Genomic DNA, 21,700 nt, shown 5'->3' on the forward strand with positions numbered 1-21,700 from the left:
TGCTTTGTAGTAAATATAAAATTGGGATTGACAAATGGAGTCCTAATTTTAATCTCACTAGCAGATATTCTAGCATTTGGAAGGACATCATTGCCATTGCTGATCAGAGATGGGACTTGGTTGAGTTTTTTGAGCAAAATTTTCAGATTCAAGTTGGGGATAGATCTAGAACCAGATTCTAGTATGATAAGTGGTGTGGGAATGTATGTCTCAAGAGAGAATTTTCTGGTCTGTTCAGCCTTGCTCAAACTAAGGAAGGCTCTGTTAAGCATTATTTTGATTTGAAAGGAAGTTCAATCGAATGGGTGATACCTTTCAGAAGGGCTTTGTATGAGTGGGAGGAGTTGGAAGCATCAAGATTGCTTAATTTACTAGCAGCAGCTCCTTCCCTCAGACTTGGTCTTGCTAATGTCCCTTGTTGGGCTGCGGAAACCTCAGAAGTGTTTTCCACCTCTTCTGTGTATAAGTTCTGTTTTGATAATTTCGGTTCTTTAGTTTGTCGTTGCAAGTTGGTGTGGTTCAAGCCTATTCCACCCAAAGCTCAATTCTTTGGATGGTTGGCTTGGACGAATAAAATCAAATCTGCTGAGTTTCTGCAGAAAATTGGGGTCTTGAGTAGCAAGTCAGATATTAATTGCGTTCTTTGCAAAACTGAGCCTGAGTCTGCTCGCCATGTCCTTCTCCTGTGTCCTTTTTCTTGGCATATCTGGGCTGCTATGTTAAAGTGGTGGGGTTTTTTTGGGGAATTGCCAGATGTAGTGGAAAAGGTGCTTCTCTGGTGGGATGGAGCCAAAGTTAGGAAATCAGAGAAAGTGATATGGAAAAGTATTCCTCTAATAGTGTTGTGGTCTATTTGGAAGCTCAGAAATGAGTGTAAATTCAAGAACTCAAATCCTAACCTTGATAAAGTTATTGAGTTGGTCAAAACTAGAGTTGCTATTTGGGCAAGGTCATCATCTAATTTAACCCAGTTTTCTGTGAATGATTTTATTTTTAACATGAATCAAATTAGAGCATGTATTGGTAGAAATGTAAATGTGTGAACTTTGGTGAGCAGTGTGGCCTTGACTGTCTCAGGTCTCTGGAACATTGGGATCCTGCTACTGATCTGTTTGTGATTGCTGTTCTATTTAGCTGGTGTATTGCTTATTGCTACTGCAGGTTTGGGTGGTATGGCTTGGGAGGCTTGCTGAAGTTCGATCATGTTCTGAGTTTGTCTGCTGCTTTATGCTGCTATCTTGTTCTGCTCTTTGCTGTTGTTATATATGGTGGTTCAGAGGCATAGTGCTGTTTGGCCTACTATTATATGAGATTGTTCTGGTCTGTGCAGATACTCTGAGGTTGCCTATAGTCAAAAATTGCTTTGCTGTTGTTGGAAGCTCTTTGGTTGGGAGCTGGTGTTGAATTAGAAATTGGGTCATATAGAATCTGAATTGCTGCTAAGTATGCTGGTGCTGGTTGGTGGTTTCTTGCTATTCTGTTTTGGTGAAATTTTGTATCAGATATGGAGGTGAATGATTGGGCTCAAAGTCTTGTGGCATGTATCAGAGGTTAGGTGTAGAGGGTTAATATGGGCTGTTAATGGTTCAGAAATGGAGGTGTGTGCTGCTAATTTGAGCTGCTATAATGAGGCTGATCCTGGTGGTGCTGTTATTGGTGCTTTTGTTCTATTTTTCTCTTTCTTTTGTGGGTTGTTTTTGATTGGTTTCTCACCAATCTTGGGTCAAGTGCTAGCAAATGATTTTACTTCCTTTGCGATGCTAACCTAGTTGGGATTGTTGAGGTTAGCTTTAATGCTTAGTGCACTTCCCTGCTTTGTTGATGTATTTTTGCATGTATTGTGCTTTTTTCATCAATAAAGCTTTATTTTGCTGATAAAATAAAAAAATAAAAAGAAAGGTTTCAATATTTCCTTTGCTTAAATTCTGAGAATATGAGACCCATTACAAACAAGCATCTATATTTTATTTTATTTTATTTGTGTAGCTAAAACAGTGAATAAAGTAAATATGAGAGTTCGGCCCTACAACAAAAACATACTTTAATGGCACTACACTAGTGGCATATTTTTAGAAAATGCCACAAAAAATGATATTTAGTGGCACGTTTTTGAAAAATGCCACAAAACGACAAACATAAAAGGCTCTAGTGACATTTCAATGAACAAGTGTCACAAAACTACAACAAAAACATACTTTAGTGGCACTACACTAGTGGCATATTTTTAGAAAATGCCACAAAAATGATATTTAGTGGCATGTTTTTGAAAAATGTCACAAAACGACAAACATAAAAGGCTCTAGTGACATTTCAATAAATAAGTGTCACAAAACTAAAACAAAAACACATTTTAGTGACTATATTAGTGGCATGTTTTTAGAAAATGCCATGAAAAAAATATTTGGTGACACATTTAGAAAAATGCCACTGAACCACAAACATATAAGGCTTTAGTGGCATTTCAATAAAGAAATGTCATATCAATTTTATGGCATTTTATTAAAAGCATGACACAAGAAATTTGTTTAGTGACATTTATCAACAGATGTCACTAAACTTTAGTAGCAATGGCATTTCCTCAAAAATGTCACTAAGCTAGGTAGGTGCAATTTACTTTTTATGGCATTAGGCAAAAAGTGTCATAGACAATATTTATAGCATTTTGAAAAATGCCACTAAGCTAAAAACTTTCCAAGCTATATAATGGCATTTTTTGGAAAAACAAAAAATGACAATATATTTTCAAAAAATTTAAAATGAACAAAATAAATTAAACTCAATATAACATATTTTTTTAACTGTACTTGTTACATGTATAAAATTGATCAACGACTTTATATGACTAAACAGGAAAAAAAGAATCCAAATTGCTCTCTTGTACAATGATAAAGTTTCATGAATTTTAGTCCCTCTAGTTTCAATTAGCTCGATTTTCACTCTGAAATTACGAATTTATCTCAATTTCTTTCAATTGCTTATAATTGTTGGGTAAATTACATCAATAATCCTTACATTTTGTTCTTCCATATAGGTTTAATTGATTCACTTTTGACACTTAATTTTAGATTTTACCCAACAATTTACATTTATAATTGTTGGGTAAATTAATTATTTTTTATTTCTTAACCAAATTAATTTTTAATTTTTAAATTTTTTTTCTAAAAATCAAACTATACATAGCCTAAGAATCTTTTGATAAGTCATTTCTTATGTTGGTAACTTATTTAATTATTTGTTAATTTTACGACATTTTTATCATCTGAGGCCTGTTTGGTAACCATTTCATTTTCAGTTTTCAATTTATATTTACAAAAATTTAAAAAACTGTCATAAAAACTTGTTTGATATTTTTTTTTGGTTCATAAATTGTTGTCTCAGTTTGTAAATTTGAGAAGAAAACGTAAATTCAAAAAATGAGTTTATGTTGATTTTTAAACATAAATTAAAAAAATTTACTAACAAATTTTTTTTTTCAAATAATTTTTTTTGACAAATAATTTTTTTCCCAATTAATTTTTTTTTCCAAATAATTTTTTTTTCCAACTAATACTAAATGAGGGGGCAATTGGTAATGCTACTTTAAACCTTAGGGAGGGGATTATAATTTCTAAAATGTGAGGGGTGTTAATGTAATTTACCTAGTGAGGGCAAAAATGGTATTTAAGAAAATTAAATTGTTGAGAGGGAATCTGTAATGAAACTTTAAATCTCAAGGGGAAGTGTAATTACCAAACAGTGAGGGGAAACTGTAATAAATATAAACTTCAGAAGGGTGTCAATGTAATTTATCCATATTTTTAAATGACAAATATACATATAAGTGACATATGTCATACTTTAAAATAATAAATTTGCTCAACTTGTTAAGTTAACCACAACAAATTCAGTGATAATTTTTTATTAAAAATATTAACAGTATTATTAATTACACTAAATTGACACAAAATTAAAAATTATAAGTTACAACTGATTCAATAAAAAATATAAGGACCAAATATTTACTTTTTAATTTAAGATAAGTTTTTTTCCCTTCTATGTTATACAACAAAGTAAATAACGAAACTGAAGAAACAAACCAAATTTGATACAGCAAAATCTGCATACCAGATTGACATAGAGACAGAGAAGGAAGTCCAAAAATTCTGAAATTGGTGAAGTAAATTTGATTTTGGCGGGTTAAAGAGGCGGGAGCCAAATCATGAAGCAAGGGTTTATCAAATGCCATCCTTATCTACCATCTACACCACAAATTTCCTATGTTTTCATCTTCTACGATCAGAGTTCATTAGGTATTCTTTCTCTCTTTCTCATTCTCATCCAACACACACAATACCTCTATCTTTCTTACTTATTTATGATCTTCTTGTTTTAGGCATATAACGTGATACAATCTGAAAATCTAATTCTGTAACTCATGAATTTATTAATTTTCATCTTTTAATATAAAAGGTTAGTTGTAATTTACTATTATTGTTTGTATGTTGTGATTGTATATAATGTCTTGTGAGTGTTTGTTGAGTTCACATGTAACTTCACCTTTGATTGAGTTGAGTAATTTCTTTTGAGAGTTATGTTCTAAAGTTGGTTTGGCACAAGACTTTATGCGTCTTGAAAGGCAAATTCCGATAATACTTTGTAAGTTTGAAAAAATATTTCCCCCTAACTTTTTTGACATTATGGTGCATTTGGTGGTTCACTTAGCATCTGAGGCTAGATTAGCAGGACCTGTGCATTATCGTTAGATGTATTCTGTTGAGAGGTAAAGTTTATATTAAATTACATATTTCTTTGCCATCGTTATTATATTTTACTTTTGTTATTATCGAACATCATTCAAAATTTTGTTTTTTGAACTTACCAAAACATAGGTACTTGAGTAGATTAAAGTCATATGTGCGAAATAGAAGTCGGCCGGAGGGTAGTATGGCAAAAGGATACCTTGCAAATGAATGCTTGACATTTTGCTCGAGGTATATGAAAGGTGTTGAGACACGATTCAACCGGATGTCTCGAAATTATGATGAGGGGGTAATGGTACCGAAAGATTATCTATTTTCTCAATTCCTGGCCGACCATTAGGTAAGGGCGTTATAGACACAATGGATGATGGCACAAAAGAAAAGGCACATCGATATGTGCTATTTAATTGTGAGACAGTCAACAAATTTATTGAGTAAGACACTCGACATCTGTAATCAATTATTATTATTATTATTATTATTATTATTATTATTATTATTATTATTATTATTATTATTATTATTTTACATACTTTTGCCACACCCTTACAAATCTTTTATATGGCATACAGACAACACCGTAGACTTGTTTCCATACAAAATCCACGTCTTCGTGAAATGGCCATTGATCGCATTCATAGTGAAACATTTCCAACATGGTTTGATAAACATGTAAGCAGTGTTTTGAAGTTCCTTAAATTTTGATTTGATATTAACTTCAACTTCATTCCACACTTACAAAAGTTATGTCGTCAATTGTTTGAAAACAGGTTGAGGAATTGCATAATGCAGGGGATAGTCAAATAACTGAAGAGCTTAGATGTTTGGCTCATGGTCCAAATAGAATTTTCACAAAATATAAGCGATACTTGATAAATGGTTTTAGGTTCCATACTAAGGAGATTGAGAGAAAGAGAAAAACTCAAAATAGTGGGATTATTGTCACGGCAAAAACACGAAGCTTTGCAAGTGGTAGAGATGGAAATCCGGTCTCTGGAGATGTTACATTTTATGGCGTGTTAACAGATATAATTGAGTTAGATTATTTGTTTGGGAAGAGGGTCGTGTTATTTAAAGGTGAATGGGTGTCACAATCAGGGAAAAGACAAGATAAAGATTGCACACTAGTCAATTTTGCATGATTAATGAAAGATGTTGAGCCTTTTGTGTTGGCTTCTCAAGCAGAACAGGTAATGTATGTAGAAGACCTGAAACACAAAGATTGGCAAGTTGCTATCAAGATAAATCCGAGAGATTTTTACGATATGAATGTGGGGTCTTCTGTGGACAATGTGGAGGCATACTTGCAGAGTGTTGTATGTAATACACAAAGTGGTGATGGGGACAATAATTTTGATTTGGTTCGGACAGACATGTCTGCTGCAATTGTAGATGCACCACTTTCTCAGGTGTTGAGAGACAACAATGTTCATGATGATGGAGATGATGATGGAGATGAGGATTGAAAAATCTAGAAATCCCCTAGATGTTGATTTGTGATTATGTATCAATTTTAAGCAGAATATAACAATCCCAATCAAACAATGAAGACAAAGAGACACAACGATTTTACGTGGAAAAAAACCACAATTGGACACCTCCAACTGTGATCAAAAAAACCACGGGCAACAGCCATAAGAACAATCCACTAAGAAGCTTTAAAGGAATTACACAGGTATACTCTCAATTACCTAGTGAATCCACAACGCCTAATTGAACCAACCTCTATGTGCCTCTTCCAACCCCATCTTCACCACGGAATTATCTTTCTGATGAGCCACTCTAGATTCCACCAAAGCTTCAGGCTCGAATTCTTCAGAATCCACAACTGAAGAACAACTCTCTCTTTTGTATAGCAAACAAAAACCTTTGATGTACTCTCTTTTAAACCATGAGTTGAATACTCAATAAAACATCAAAGAAAACTCACAAAGTATCCCCAGATATAAACCCTAGAAACCAAAAAGAAGATCTGGAGTAGTAATTCTAAAATCTGACCCAACATGCGAATTTATAGAATCTGTCCCGCGATCTCCGCTCGAGCGCCCAACAGCCCGCTCGAGCGTCTTCAGCAAAATATGCGCGTCATATAACAGAGGTCCGCTTGAGCGCCAGAAAGCCCGCTCGAGCGCAAAATCACATATCTCAGTACTTTTGCAGGCGACCAAAACTGCTGGAACCAGGGATTCTTCGCTCGAGCGCGGGTATGTCCGCTCGAGCGGACAGGCAATTTTGAATGCATTTTTGCATTTTGCTATGGGGGCGCTGCCCCTCGACCCCGCCGTGGCGCTGCCCCGGACCCGCCAAGGGGCGCTGCCCCCTGGACCCCCGCGAGCTGACTGGGCAGCTCGATGCCCGTCATAATCAGCGAAGTGGCAATCTTGAAAGCATTAGCATCACAAACTTCTCTGAATGGCACAATTCGGGTTGGATTCGCATCTAAACACTTATAACCTCACTGAAAATAAAAAATGCGAAAATAAATACAACTGAAAGGAGTTTTGTCAAACGGGATTGCCAAGAATAAAACCTAACAAGGAAGAATTAGATCTTATGTGACTGTTAAACTTATTGAACATTGCTAGTTATTTATATTTGAAAACAATTCTATAGTTTCATTTTGTTATCTTTCTTTATCATTGTTTTTGTTAATTTAATTGATTGTTTGAAGAATGAATAGTGCGTTTTTAATTTAACTATGTGATTTGCATATGTGGCTACAAAATATTTATTCACTCTATGTTACATTTAGTCACTACCAAGATAGCAACGCCATAAAGGTGAATTATGATTTTTTTTTTGGGTTAATTTTCTTCAAGTATTTTGTTCATTTGCAAATAATTTATTTGGATCATTCTAAGTTTACAATTTGATTTGTCTATTTCACTTGAATCATATTAGGATTCATCTATAAAGCAAAAGGCCTATGGACCCATATCTTCAGTTTCGCACAGGCAATGTGGAAGAGTTTAGTGAGTCAGCTCCATCTGAGATACAACCAAATTCTAGTCAACCCAATGATAATGCAGGTATGCAAGTTCAAACCTTATAAAAATGTTATTATTTCTTCGTATATCATTTATTATTAGTATTATTATTATTATTATTTTATAACTAGATGGTGCTAGTGGACAAAAGAAAACTAGAGGTCCCACGCAAATGCGTAATATTTGGGGTACTCGTGATGATGAGCGCCTAACAGTCAATTGGAACAAACTTGGCCAACTTGATGACAAATTGGCAATAAAGTTATCATCGTTCATTGGAACTATTGTGCGTGATGGGAAAAATGCACCACTCACTTACAAGAATTGGCATAAAGTCCCAGCACATTACAAAGATCACATATGGGCACTTGTACAGGTAAATGACACAATATTGTGCGAAAGATGATCACATGTGAAAAATAGTAAACATGAGTAATGTGATTAAAACAAAACTCTTTATAATTTTGTTTATTTTTAATTTTTTATGTGGGAAGATTAATTTTTTATTGTTGTATTCTTCTCTCTCTCTCTCTCTCTCTCTCTCTCTCTCTCTTGTTCTCTCTCTTTTCAGTCAAAGTTTGATCTTCCAAGTCATGCTAGGAAGTGGGTTATGAAGTGCTCTGGTAAGAAGTTAAAAGACTAGAAGGCAAACATAAAGAAAAATTATTATAAGAACCACTTGAGTTTTGACGAACAAAAGCATTATAAAGATAGTAGAGTATATGCTGATCAGTGGGAACACCTTATTAAGTATTGGGCCATCGAAGAAGTAAAGGTATACTCGATCTAATCATTATATGTTATTTTACTTGTTGTAGTTTGGACACCATTAATTTATGCATTTGTAATTTTAGGCACAAAGTGATAAAAACAAAGCAAGTCGTGCAGAGCGAAAGTATAATCATACTACTGGAACAAAAAGTTTTCCACGTGTTCAAAAGGAGCAGGTTAATTCATCTTTTCATGTTGTATATTTAATATCATAAGGTATACATAATGTGACATAATGATATAATTTATATTTTGGAATATATTATTTTGTAGAAAAATAAGTTGGGACACTCTCCAACTCGTGCTCACATGTTTAAAGTATGTTATACAAAGGAAACAGGAACCCCTGAGGCAACGAAAGCAATGATAGTATGTACCAAATAATTATGTCCATTTGAACTTGTAGATTAGTTAAAATTTCCACATTATAGTGTTGAGTTATTGAAATGTATATATTAAGTTATGTTTTTTGCAACCTTATAGGATGAAATGAATGAGAGGACAACCTTAAATGCAAATTTATCAAATAAGGGCCCAAATGATGCATTTGGACAAGTGATGGGTAAAGAAAAACATGGACGAGTTCGCATGTATGGATTAGGTGTCTCCCCGTCTAATTTATGGAGAGATACATCTGGTCATAAAGCAAACCAAGACACAACAATGGATGTTATGGAAGGTGAAAATTCGGAGCTAAGGTCCAAAGTTTCCCATGTTCAGCATGCTTCGAATAACTTGACAAACACATCTAATCAGGTAGTTTTTTTAATAGAATTTATAAGTTATTGATGTTTTCCTACACTTATATATGCATACATATGTCTATGTGTGTGTGTTTGTAAAATTAAATAGTTCAAATTTGGTTAGGCCACAACAATTTCTACTCCTCTCGACATGGCAACTCGACATCAAGCATGATCTTTGTCATCGATACAAGATGCTTCTCTTACTCAGGTACCTATTAAGAGCTAATCTTATATATCACATTATTCCCAACTTTATTTTAGAATACCATGCAATACTTATTTTTCAATTAACCAAGGAATGAATATTGCGGAGATAAATTTCATTATTTAAATCTAGACAATATGTGCTACATAGTCTAAATCATGACATGACAAAGTTTGTGCTATTTTTTTTAAAAAAAATTAATTTAATTTTCTTCTAAAGCTTTAACAAGACATCTCTCCATCATTTATTACCGCATGGCCTCTTTCTGATTCTCTCAAAATATTGCTTGAAAGTAATTAGTTGATTGTCATTTTTCACAATTACGTTTGATTTACATCGTTGAGGTTAGGTGATCCTGATATTGATAATGGACATGGTTTTGATTGTCGTTGATTGGTGCTTTTGGTTGTTATTGATTTTTGATGCTATTGTTTGATATGGTCTAAAGTTTTACGGTTGTTACTTTTATATAATTTGTTGTAGTGTAGTGAACCAATTAAGTAATTAAAGCATTTGGCTTGCCTATCTACTATAGAAATCCATATCACTTTCAGTTGTGATCATCTTCACTCTAGCACTTTGTACTAGTTTTTTTTTAAATATTATTTATTAATTTTAAATATACAATTACTTAAGTAGTTAAATCTTGATTTACAGGTGGGAGATATAGTTGTTTTAAAAAGTATTATTAGGCCAACAGAAACAGTTGCAATCGGAGTACTTAAAAGCACAGACGCATCTAAAGAAGTAGAAGGGGAAGAACTAGGACCTGACTATTGGGAGGTACATGTTCAAGTGCCAATCAAACCTAATGAGAGCTTGATCCGATCATATGGACTTGTCAAAACAATTGGACAAGCTATTGGAGCTCATGTTGCTTGGCCTGCTCCATTTGTGGTATATTTCTTTCGTAAATACTAATTTTATTAACAAATTTATATTAACTTAATATAGTTTCAATTACCTTCATATGTTTATCTTTTGGATGCAGATTTCACAAGTTATGGATGCTAGCCGAGAATATTTATACAAGTGAGGTTGAGAATTTGGGAACTAATTTTATTTTTGATAATTTTTCTCTTCGGAATATGCATATCACTATGGCTTTTTAGAATTTATGGTCGGAATAATTTTCTTTTAAATTGTTTTTACTTTAACTTTGTTAGTGTGGTAGAATATTTAATAATTTTGGATTGAAATTTTAATGAATAATTGATTGTGGCTTTTTTTTTTTTTCATGTGATGATCTTATGGTGGTAATATTTGTTTATTATTATAAAAATATTACAGGATGAATGGATGTCAAATTAATATATGATGTGGCAATTAATATTTAATTGTTTATAAAATTGATTCAATTTTTATAGGTATTTACGCATGCATAATTGTAGCTTTTAAAAGTGTCAATGAAAAAAATATATAAGTGGCATTTTATAGTAGTGATAGTAGCTTTGCAAAGTGTCACTAAAATAAGTTCCAAAGGCACTTATATTTATTTAATGGCACAAATGAATTGGATTTAGTGGCATTTATGAAGGTGTTATAAATATCAATTGTGGCATAATAAGCGTCATTAAAAATCCATATCGTGGCATTTTTTAGATTGCAAGTCTTCTTTAATGGCACTTGATAGTGTCACGAATAGTGTCTACCATGACATTAAAGTGTCACTGAAAGGTTTTAATGTTGATGGTGTAATGACACTTGTAGGTGTCACTAACTCTTTTTTTAATGGCGCTTGATAGTGCCACAAATAATATCTACCATGGCATTAAAATGTCATTAAAAGATTTTAGTCATGATAGTGCAGTGGCACTTGCAAGTATCTACCATGGCACCCGTATCTACCGTGGCACCGATAGAAGTGGCACTTGTTCAAAATGCCACAAGACCAAAAAATGTCATTAGAAGAATAGTTTTGTAGCACTTTCAAATGTCACTAAACTAAAAAAATGTTGTAGTGCGGGCGTGGATTTCTCTGGTTTTTAAAACAATTATCAGTCACAATTGGATTGGGTTTTGATTGTGTATACTAGTTGGAGCATCTCTTTCTATTTAATTTTGTTTAAGCTAAAACAGTGAATAACGCAAATCATCAAATTTCAATTTCATCAAATTAGTTATTTTAATTTTAGTAATTTTGATTCAACAAAGGTACTTAGTAGCTTTGGCTAGTTAAACATTAAATGATATATTTTTGATATGTTAAGAGGTACTTGTGTTTGAGTTTATACAAGATAATTTAAAATAAAAATAGCATTTAAATAATGTAGGCTAGAATAAAGAGTTTGTTATAGAGTACATTGAAAAAGTGTATAGCAGAAATAAAAAAAATAAAAAATAAAAATTTAACTTTTGAATTAAAATATAACAAAATCTTACCTAGTTTTATAAAAATGCTCTGAGATGGGTTTGATGGCAGTAAAGCAAGCATATTTCAATCCATGATCATTTTGGTGTTTGGTGTTTGTTTTTCTTAATTGTGTTTAATTGTTTGATTTAGGGTGAATTATAAATACATTGTTTGAGATTTGTTTAAAATACAAATTATTTCCCATGGTCTGAAAAATTACAAATATTCCATTGTCTAAATTTTTTATTTAATAAAATTAACTAAAAAAGAGAAATTTGTAACTGCTCTCCTATATAATAATAAAATTATCTAAATTATTAACTGAAACATATTTATGACATTATTAAAAACTGTTAATTGACTTGATAATTTATTAATAAAAAGATCAGTTGTTATGAAATTAAAAATTTCAAAACACGGTATGTAATTTTCAAAACTAAAAAGGATAACTCATATATAAAAGACACTTCAAGGGTGGATTTATAATTTATCCTTTGACTTATGTTTTCAAGGGGTTGAAATTGAGGGTCTGGTTTAGATGGGTGTGAAAAGAATAAAAAAAAATTGGGTTTGTTACTCTAGGCTCTATTCAAATAGAAAATATAAATAGGGAGAGAAGGAAAAGACTCTTTGGGGGATTTTGTTTTATTTTATTTTTTGAATGATAGTAGAGATCTAGATATTTATATTCATAAATTCACTCATAATAATGTAGCATAAGAGTTGAGACTACCATCATTAAATATGTAACAAATTATTTCCTTTAGTTATTCAGTCCTTAAATTATTCTTATCTTTTTACCCCTTATCATAGGATCAAGTCATGGGATTTAAGGTGTGATAGCTAAGGGGTCTTATCAAGGATAACACTGTGTGTAAGAGAGAGACAAAAAAAGCTATGAAGGGAGGATGGAGACCGGTGCTGCGTAAATATGGTGGTCAAGGAAATAGGAACAAAGGAATAGAGGATGCTATGCTTTTTTTTTTTTTTTTTTTTTTTTGATCCGCAAAAAAGCAACTATATTGATGAAAATAGAAAAGCACAAAGTACACGATAATTTACATCAATACAGAGAGAGAAGTGCAAAAGTATCATAATGAGCTAAATCATCCAAACTATGTTGGTACCACAAAGCCCACCCTATCATTTGCTAGCACCCCAAGTTGGCGAACAACCAACCAAAGCATAACAACATATCAGTCGATTGCTGAGTAGTCCAAGCATAGCAGTATGGCTGCCCAAGCATCAACATAGTGTAGACGTCCACGAACGTCCTGGGCGAAATCCCATTTTGTTCATTGGGCCTTACTATAGTTTGGACTCAATATCACGGTCCTGTATCTAATCTCGCGGAGTGCAATGCAAGACCGATGAATCATCAAAGAGTCCAAATCTAACAAATCGTTTTGAAAATTTGATTTTTAGAAAGAAGTGCCAAACATGGACTGTTTTGCCAGATACAAAGTCGCCACCTAAATATTTTATTTTGGGAAAATTTAGGAAACCCTGACTTGTGCCTAAGGCCACGTGTCCGTTATCACTAAAGTTGCCTCGGCTCGGGAACTTGGGTACGATTGGGGAAGGTCATTTCATGAGCACCCCCACTCGCCCAATCAAAGATCGGCCTCTATTAACCATGATATCGAGTTTTGAAAACATTATGTGCTCTTATTCCGATTATTAGCCTAGAATTACTATGTGATGCAGACAACATACAAGTATAGACTGGATCGTTTGAGTTGAAACAAAATATTTTATGTTTGTTTATTTGAAAGATGGTTTGATGGTGCTACTCGCAAGTAGGCTAAGACGTGGATTTGCCACCCTCAAGTGGGCTTAAAAAAACATGATTTTGCCACTCTCAAGTGGGCTTAAAACTCTCAATTGGTGAATTGTTCCAATTCAAATAACCCAACCTTTACCCACAGGCATTCAAGCAGTTATATCACATAAGCAAATAGCCTCATGGTAAGCATGCTATCATGGCAGTCACTCACACGCATGCAAGGATGCTAAAGCATAAATACTTACCGAGTACTCCAAGCCAAAGAAAAAATCTAATTAGAAATCATGCATGAATCCTAACTATGTTGAAATGCCTAATGCAATACATGCAAAAATGCAACTAAGATAGGCTCAACTATTCTAAAATGACATATGAAATGCAACAACTGATACATGTATTCAATTCAGAATTGAAATACAATGCAGTTTGTATGATGCGCCGAGCCCGGTGCATGCAAGACAGATAAATGGATGCAAACATGCGAGCAAAAGTATGCTAATTGAAACGTGCCCTAAACTAACCATCATAAGCTGGTAAATAAAAGGGAGAAAGACGTGGAGTTGGAAGACATGCATTACGCACACACGCATACTTATTACAACATTGCCCTCATCGGAGGGTCCGAATGAATAGTACAGAATAAACTAGCTAATCTAAGCTAATTAAACTAATTATTGCACAGCATTAATTAATTACCGAATTAACTAAGTAAGGAAACTAGCATGCCTCGGCTCTGTTCCGAATGATAGAGATGCATGCATGCTCAAGTCGCCTTGTCAGGAAATCCATCGCGTTGTCCCGATTTATCTCTGCTTGCAACTGATCCCAGAACACTGTACAAAGCTTCAGAAAGCTGCTGACCAGTTTTTGCTGCTAGTTTCCGGTTTGCTGTAACAGAGAGCGAGAAAGGGGCATGGCAAAGTATTTTCAACATATGTGTGCATGACCACTCTCCCCATCATTGCACAAGCTCCAGGGAGTGTAGTCCTCGATCCTCGTGCCACCAATCATGTATCTCGATGCATGATGGCCGAGGAGTCGGATTGCACGATTCGATGTAAAATGAATGCACATATAAACACAACAAGGCCTAAACTCCATCATGGGTAATCCGGAGTGTCGGCGACCGAGAATCGAGGCACGTTTCGTCACTTGGAGTACGAAACGTCCCTCATTTCCTGTGTTTGGACTAAACCCTATTCCAAACACAATGCAATATATATGGCATACACAATACGACTAGCATGCAACCCTAAAGGCAATGCAACCTAATCATGCTAGCATGCGAGGGATGATATGCAAACATGCAACTAACATACACAATGCTATGAACTAAGAATGACATACTCAATGCACATGAACTATATGGCATACGCAATGCACATACGAAGATGGACATGCATGAAGACATGAACAAGGCATACACAATGCGACGATCAAGCATGCGACAACATGGATATGGCATACATAATGCAAGATGGACTTAAACTAAAATGAATGGGCCTCAGCCACACTCAAATCAATGGCCATACATGATGAAAATGAAGCAATAACACACATGCAAACATGCACAAATGCAAGGGACCAAACCTAAGGCACAAAGTGCAACTCTACCAAAGCATGGCAAGCATGAAATATGGCATACAATGACATAAGTTCTAGCTCTGAAATGGCATACAAGACGGTCTCGAATCATGTAAACAACTCACCCGATGCATGTCGGATGGCTCAAGTACCAAAATTAGTGAAGTGCATTACACTAGAGGTATGCAAAGCGATGCACAAATGACCAAATCAGCCCCAAACAGTCCCTATGCAGGCCCAAAATAGTAGGAAAATGGACTAAATGGTGGCTCAAATGGCACGAAAATGAAGCTCATGCAATGGTCTATCAATGAGGCATACAAGCACAACCCTCAAATGCATATAAGGAGTGGAAAACATGGGAACATGGCAACCTTACATGCTCTGAAATACCATGCACAATGGCCCCAAAACATGCAAACACCTCAATATAAGCATGCAGTAGGCTTCAAAACTCAAAGCTAGGCAAGGGTATTGAACTACAACCATGCATAGCAAACATCATTCGACCATGAGGCCTAAAAATAGAGCTAAGGAAGTCCAAAACATACACAAAATTAGTTTAGAACATGGCCAAAATATGCTAGAATCAAAGGCCAAAACAACATGCATTACAAGCTAGTGAAGATGATTTACACTACAAGCATGTGAAGCATTCAAGAGGCCACTAAACCAGCATAAGACAGAGGTATGACATGCCAAATAAAGCCTAAAAACCCACTGAAACATGGTCAATGCACGCAAGAATGACATGTTCCTTTGATAAGCTATAAAGATGATTGTTCTACACATGCAAGGTGGACATCCAATATGACAAAATCAGCTTTGAACAAAGCTTATGCAGGTCCTAAAAAATACCAAAAAAGGCCTGAAACCAGGCTTGGAGGCATGCAAGTATAGGCTCCTTTGTTAGGCCAAATATGCTAGAAAACAAGACAAGGAGAGAATGGGTCACCCCTCTCTGATTTTGGCTCCCAAAACAGTATATTAACCACTAAAAATCCACTGGATTTCAGTGGTCAAAAGGCCAAACAAAGATCAATACAAAGGCCTTCATACATGGCTCAAAACAAGGCAAAATGAAGCATGTAAGGGGGTAGATGACCCCCAACAACAAAGTGACCTTAAACAAACATGAAAATGACCTCAAATTTTTTTTTTCCAGTTTACACCAAAGCTCAAATATGCTTGCAAGTATGGCTAAAAGATAGAGCAAAATAAAGCATAAAAGAGGGAGTAGTGTGTTACCCTTGTAGCTTCAGCAAAACCAGCAGCTTCTTGGACCAAAAACTAGCTCTTTGAGACCTCTCAAGACCCTCCAAGAACCTTAGATCAATGGTGGAGGTGTGTGGCTATAAGGTGTGGTGTTAAAGGCTAAGAGCAAACACCCTTTCTAAGCCTAGAATGTTGAGATATAGAGAGATATATGTGCTTTTCCTTAGACAAATTTTTTTCAACCTCTCTAAAGGAGGGGGAGGCCCTCTCTTATAGAGAAACAAGAGGGTTCAAGCTTCTTGGAGAAGCAAGAGCAAAAGGTTCAAGCTTCTTGGAGAAGCTAGAGCAAAGGTTCAAGAGGTTCAAACTTTCTCAAGAAGCTAAAACAAGGGTTCAAAAGGTTCAAGTTTCCTCAAGAAGCTAAAACAAAGGTTCAAAAGGTTCAAGCTTCCTCGAGAAACTAAAACACGAGTTCAAAAGGTTCAAGCTTCCTCAAAAAGCTAAAACGAGGGTTCAAAAGGTTCAAGCTTCCTCAAGAAGCTAAAACAAGGGTTCAAAAGGTTCAAGATTCCTCAAGAAGCTAAAATAAAGGTTCAAAATGTTCAAGCTCTCCAAAAACCATGCTAAACGGAGAAAGTTAAGCGGTCCTGAACTGAGGCGCACGGCCGACGACTCCGAAAATCGAAAACTGGTCTCCAAACGGGAACAGTGGTCTATGACCACGAAAAGTAGCCTACGGCCACTGAGAGATGGTCTACGAGACCTCTCCCTCCATTTGAGAAGAGAAAACAGAACCTGGTTCGTAAATCGAGGCAAAGCACAAAAGAGTCCCGAGGTCCGGAGGCAAGGCTCTCAGCCGAGACTTTGTAATCTCAGAACGAGCACAACATGCGTCATCACCGAGCGCTCAATTGATGACGTCTGAGTCTTAAGGTTGGTCAAAAATGGGGTATCTACACATAGTAGTCCACAGCTGAGCAAAAAATAATCCAACAAAATAAAACCTGAACCAGCTACCCCACAAAAATAAGGCCAGAAGCAGAGCTAGATTGACAGCAGAGTAAGAAAAACAGAATCTGAGACAATATAACTGCAATTCCACCCATCCAGGTTCAGCAACAGGCAAAACTGATTGCAGGGCAATCCTAATGAACAAAAGCCTACTAGACATACTAACTACATCTTCTAACTTGATGTATAATAAACACAAACTCATTTACGGTGGACCTTGCTCAATTAAGTGATATTTCATCCAAGGTTCCACTCTAACTATAATGAGCTCACGGATATCTTCACAGGTTGGATACAACCCCTTTAACAGATACTCATTCCAGAACATTGAGCATGGACAACCTCATAGTATCTGCACATGCCAACAAAACTACAATACCTAGTATACACCCTCTTTCCCTGCACCAAACACCTCAGAGTAGCAGCATACAATAGAGAACACAGTAAGTGAGCACACCAAAAGCACTACTGAGCCTAACAGTCCCACAGAATAGACCTCGAACCCCATATTTCAACAAGCAAGACTTGCAGCCATTTTTACAGGACCAGCAACGGAACAACTACATCAACAATTTAACATACCAGGGAACCACTCACAACAAAAGGTTGAGGATGAAAATTAGCAACTGTGGCCAAATCAGAAACCAGGCTTGCACAAGCTCAGTCAACTCCTATGCCTAAAACAACATTGGACCTCAAAAACCAGGCCTGCACAAGCTCAGTTACAATCTCTAATGCAAAACAATTAAGCTTAACTAGATCAACTCAAAACACAGAAATATACTCACCTGCCAGTAGCACAGACCAAAAAACATCAGCCAACCTGTGGACCAGCATAAGATAAACTAATACAACAGACCACTATCAAGGCTAGAGCCTGAACATAGCTAGGAAGCCAAAAGAGAAAAACACCCATTTGTAGTAAACACACCAATCATCAGCAACAAACACACCAACAACAGCCATACTCTGTTCACCGCAGACTTCTAAACAGGTTCCAGTGAGCACTGTTCCTCTATGAGTTACTCAGCCAAATAGATAGACTAACAGATGGTTAGCTCAGCTCCCATTCCTAATACAGAATTGAACCTGAGGCAAATTGAAGACTACATCATTAACAGAGAACTCAATTTTAGCTAGGGAGGATTTGGCCCACAAAGCTATTCTTGCTTTGACAACCTCACATAGTGACTCAAAATTTGGCTGGGAACCATTTAGAATACAATCATTTCTATGCTTCTATGTGGACCACAAAACAGCCAAAGGCACAACCTTTCACAGTAGTTTCTCAGTCTTTTTCATTCTGCAAAGCGACCACCATTGTAACAGCCCTTCCTCTGAGTTTGGTATAGCCCACTGAAAACCCCACCATTTCATAATGTTAGACCACAACAGCAGACAAAAGGACATAATAACAAGATATGATTAGCAGATTCCACCTCAGCTTGGCAGAAAACACAACCCACATTAGCAGAAAGAGCTAAGATCTCAATTCTCTGTAGGAAGCTAGAGGTTTTCACCTTGCCTTGCCAAGCCAACCACCCAAAAAATTTGACTTTAGGTGGGGCACAATTATTCTAGACTACCACTGCCATTTTCCTAACAGGACCCAAGGAGAGTTCATAACTTTTATACACTAATGCAGCAGAAAACAAACCAGATGGATCAACCTTCCACTTCCAAGCATCTTGTTTGGTGACCCTCATTGCTAAAGCATTCATAAAGAAGGAATGAAGTCTACTAACCTCCTCCTCTTCCCATGCCAACAGAGCTCTCCTGAATTCCAAATTCCATACCTGAGACCCTCCACTCTTGTTATAAAAATCAAACACTACTCCTATATCATCAGTAGACAAAGAGAAAGTCTCGGGAATTCCTCTTTGAGGCTCAACTCCCCAGCCTATTTATCCAACTAGAAATGAGTTCTCCTACCATTCCCCAACTCAATTGCTGAGTTTGTAAGGTACTGATTGAGTAGCATAGGAGTAGATATAATTGCACCAATGATCTATTCACACGGTATTTATGGATGATCTACCAGAATCTATGGATCTGAAAGGGTTGTATGCACTATTTACTAAGTTCAAGGTTGTGAGGGATGCATTCATTCTAAACAAAAGGAGGAAGATGACGCTATCAAGATTTGGATTCATACGTTATAGTTGTCTAGTGGTAGTAAGAATGGCATTTCAGAAAGCCAAATGGACTATGGTGCGACAACAGAACATTGAAGGTAAAAGTAGCAAAGTTTGTTAAAGGTAAGGAAGTTAGGCAGGGGCCATTAGAGATATCAGTTGGTATGAGAGTTGTAGGTAGTACTAGTGGGGCTTCTGCTGTGGTACAAGGGAGAAAGTCATATGCCCATGCTATGAGTGAAAGAGGACTAGTAGCCAATACAAGTATAACCATAAGTGGAAGCAAAATTTTGAAGGGTTGTGTGATTCAATCAAGCTTAGGATTGCATTGTTGGTCAAAACCTCAAGCCCTTCCTTGAAGTACTTAGTGAGTGACATTATTTATAATTTATAAGAAGTTAAACTCTGCATGTAGGATGTTAGTTGAGTTGCTATTGGGTGTGGCTACTATTTGTTTGAATTTTGGGTGTGCTCTATTGCTGTGTGTGGCTGTTGTTGTTTGTTCTTTTCTCTTGTATGCTGTTTGTTGTGTGACTACCTCTTGCCCCTCCTTCAAGTAGCTAGTAAGTGTCATTATGTATAAGCTACAACAAGTTAAACTCTTGATATAGGGTGTGGCTACTAATGCTTTGAATATTGGGTGTGGCCTGCTTGTTTTGTGGCTACTGCTGCTTTGTTCCTCTGCTTTGTTCAGCTAGTGTTGGTTCCTCCCCAACATTATGCTTTGTTCCTATATTTCTTTCTTTCTTCTTTCCTCTTTATTGATATAATCTCATATGAAATTTATGTTTTCTTCATCGATAAAGATTCTGTTTGCTGATAAAAAAAAAAAGGTAATAAATTAAAAGTTGACACATATTCTACTATATCATTATAGAGAGAATTATGAATACCTTTTAAACATCTCAAATATTTTTCGTTTTTTTTCCCTCTACATGTCTTGCTTTGTGTTCTCTATGTCTACTGAATGGATGCAAGCTCTTATATGTTGTTTTAGACATGTGTGCAGTGACAAAATGTCTGGAGGTGTATGGACTAAAAATGTATGGAGATGAGCGACTCCCTACATTAGATATTAATGATACAATAATCATAATTTAAATATATAATTAACCCATTATTAAATAACCGAAGAACATGAGCATCATGTACATTAAGGAATTGTGGTTGTTATTTTAGGTATGGTTGAAAATGTCTTTGGTTACATCGCAAGCAATATTTGGTTATGACTTATTTTCGTGTTAGTTATAACTCATTATAATATTGGTTATTATCTATTGTGGTTATTATTTTAGTTATAACTGAAATTTTTTTTAGTTATATCTCAAGTGGTATTTGATTATAAATCATTATGTTTGTTTTAGTTATACGAATGAAAGTGATTTTTTTTTATTAGCAAAAGATAAATTTTATTGATGAACCAAAAGAGTATTACATCAATAAAAAAAGCAATGGGTGCAAAGAGTATTAAAGCGAAACAAACCAATCCCAACTAGGTTGGCATCGATAAGTCCGGCCTATTATTTGCTAGCACACCATCAAAGTTGGTAAGTAACCAACCGTAATAAAAAGACAACCAAAACAGGGGACACATAACCAAGCACACACAAAAACTCCTATGATGACAGAGGACATACAACACAAAACCGCCACAGCAACCTTCCTCAAGAAAGCTTGACAGCATCACAAAATGTTGCAACTAAACATTCAACCTTCCCTTATAGTAACGGTTACCAAAAACTCTTCTTCTTTGCCTCTTCCCCAGCCCACCACTGACCCAATAATGCTGCAACTACTACTCACCAGATTCTTATAGATTAGCTACCATGACCATGACAGAATACTACTGCTGTTCTTCCTTCCACACAGATCAACCTACAACAGCGTTTTAAATCCAGAGGTAGCATAGCATCAGGACTCTGCAACTGGATCAAGCTTTCCTGTGACACAGCAGTTGATAGCAGTTCAAAACAAATTGCAAGAGTTCAACTCCACCATGTTCTCCAAATCCACCATAATCAAACTGAGGTCCAAACTCCACCTAACCAATCAAAAGCAGCCAAAACAAGGAAAACATAACAACAATGCAACCAATGCAACAGCAGTCGTCCAAGCAGCAGCAACAAGCAACCAAACAACCAATGCATCAACAACCATCAAACAACCAA

The 21,700-nt window shown here is 35.7% G+C and overlaps 1 protein-coding gene and 1 long non-coding RNA gene across 2 annotated transcripts; both read left to right on the forward strand.

Moving 5' to 3' along the window:
• Positions 1 to 5,092: 5,092 nt before the first annotated feature.
• Positions 5,093 to 6,184, forward strand: LOC145789058 (uncharacterized). The gene is made up of 3 exons (XM_082897919.1): positions 5,093 to 5,173; positions 5,312 to 5,411; positions 5,510 to 6,184. The coding sequence occupies exons 1-3, from the start codon at positions 5,100 to 5,102 to the stop codon at positions 5,879 to 5,881; spliced, it is 546 nt and encodes a 181-aa protein (XP_082754045.1). The 5' UTR covers positions 5,093 to 5,099; the 3' UTR covers positions 5,882 to 6,184.
• A 1,673-nt stretch (positions 6,185 to 7,857) lies between these two features.
• On the forward strand, positions 7,858 to 9,253 carry LOC114322669 (uncharacterized). Its single transcript, XR_014345799.1, has 5 exons — positions 7,858 to 8,102; positions 8,298 to 8,501; positions 8,581 to 8,673; positions 8,771 to 8,866; positions 8,981 to 9,253. It is a non-coding gene; the product is annotated as an uncharacterized LOC114322669 (long non-coding RNA).
• Positions 9,254 to 21,700: the final 12,447 nt, after the last annotated feature.

The sequence above is a fragment of the Camellia sinensis genome, chromosome 12, assembly GCF_055761805.1.
Source record: "Camellia sinensis isolate YWXY chromosome 12, ASM5576180v1, whole genome shotgun sequence".
NCBI classification, from domain to species: Eukaryota; Viridiplantae; Streptophyta; class Magnoliopsida; order Ericales; family Theaceae; genus Camellia; species Camellia sinensis.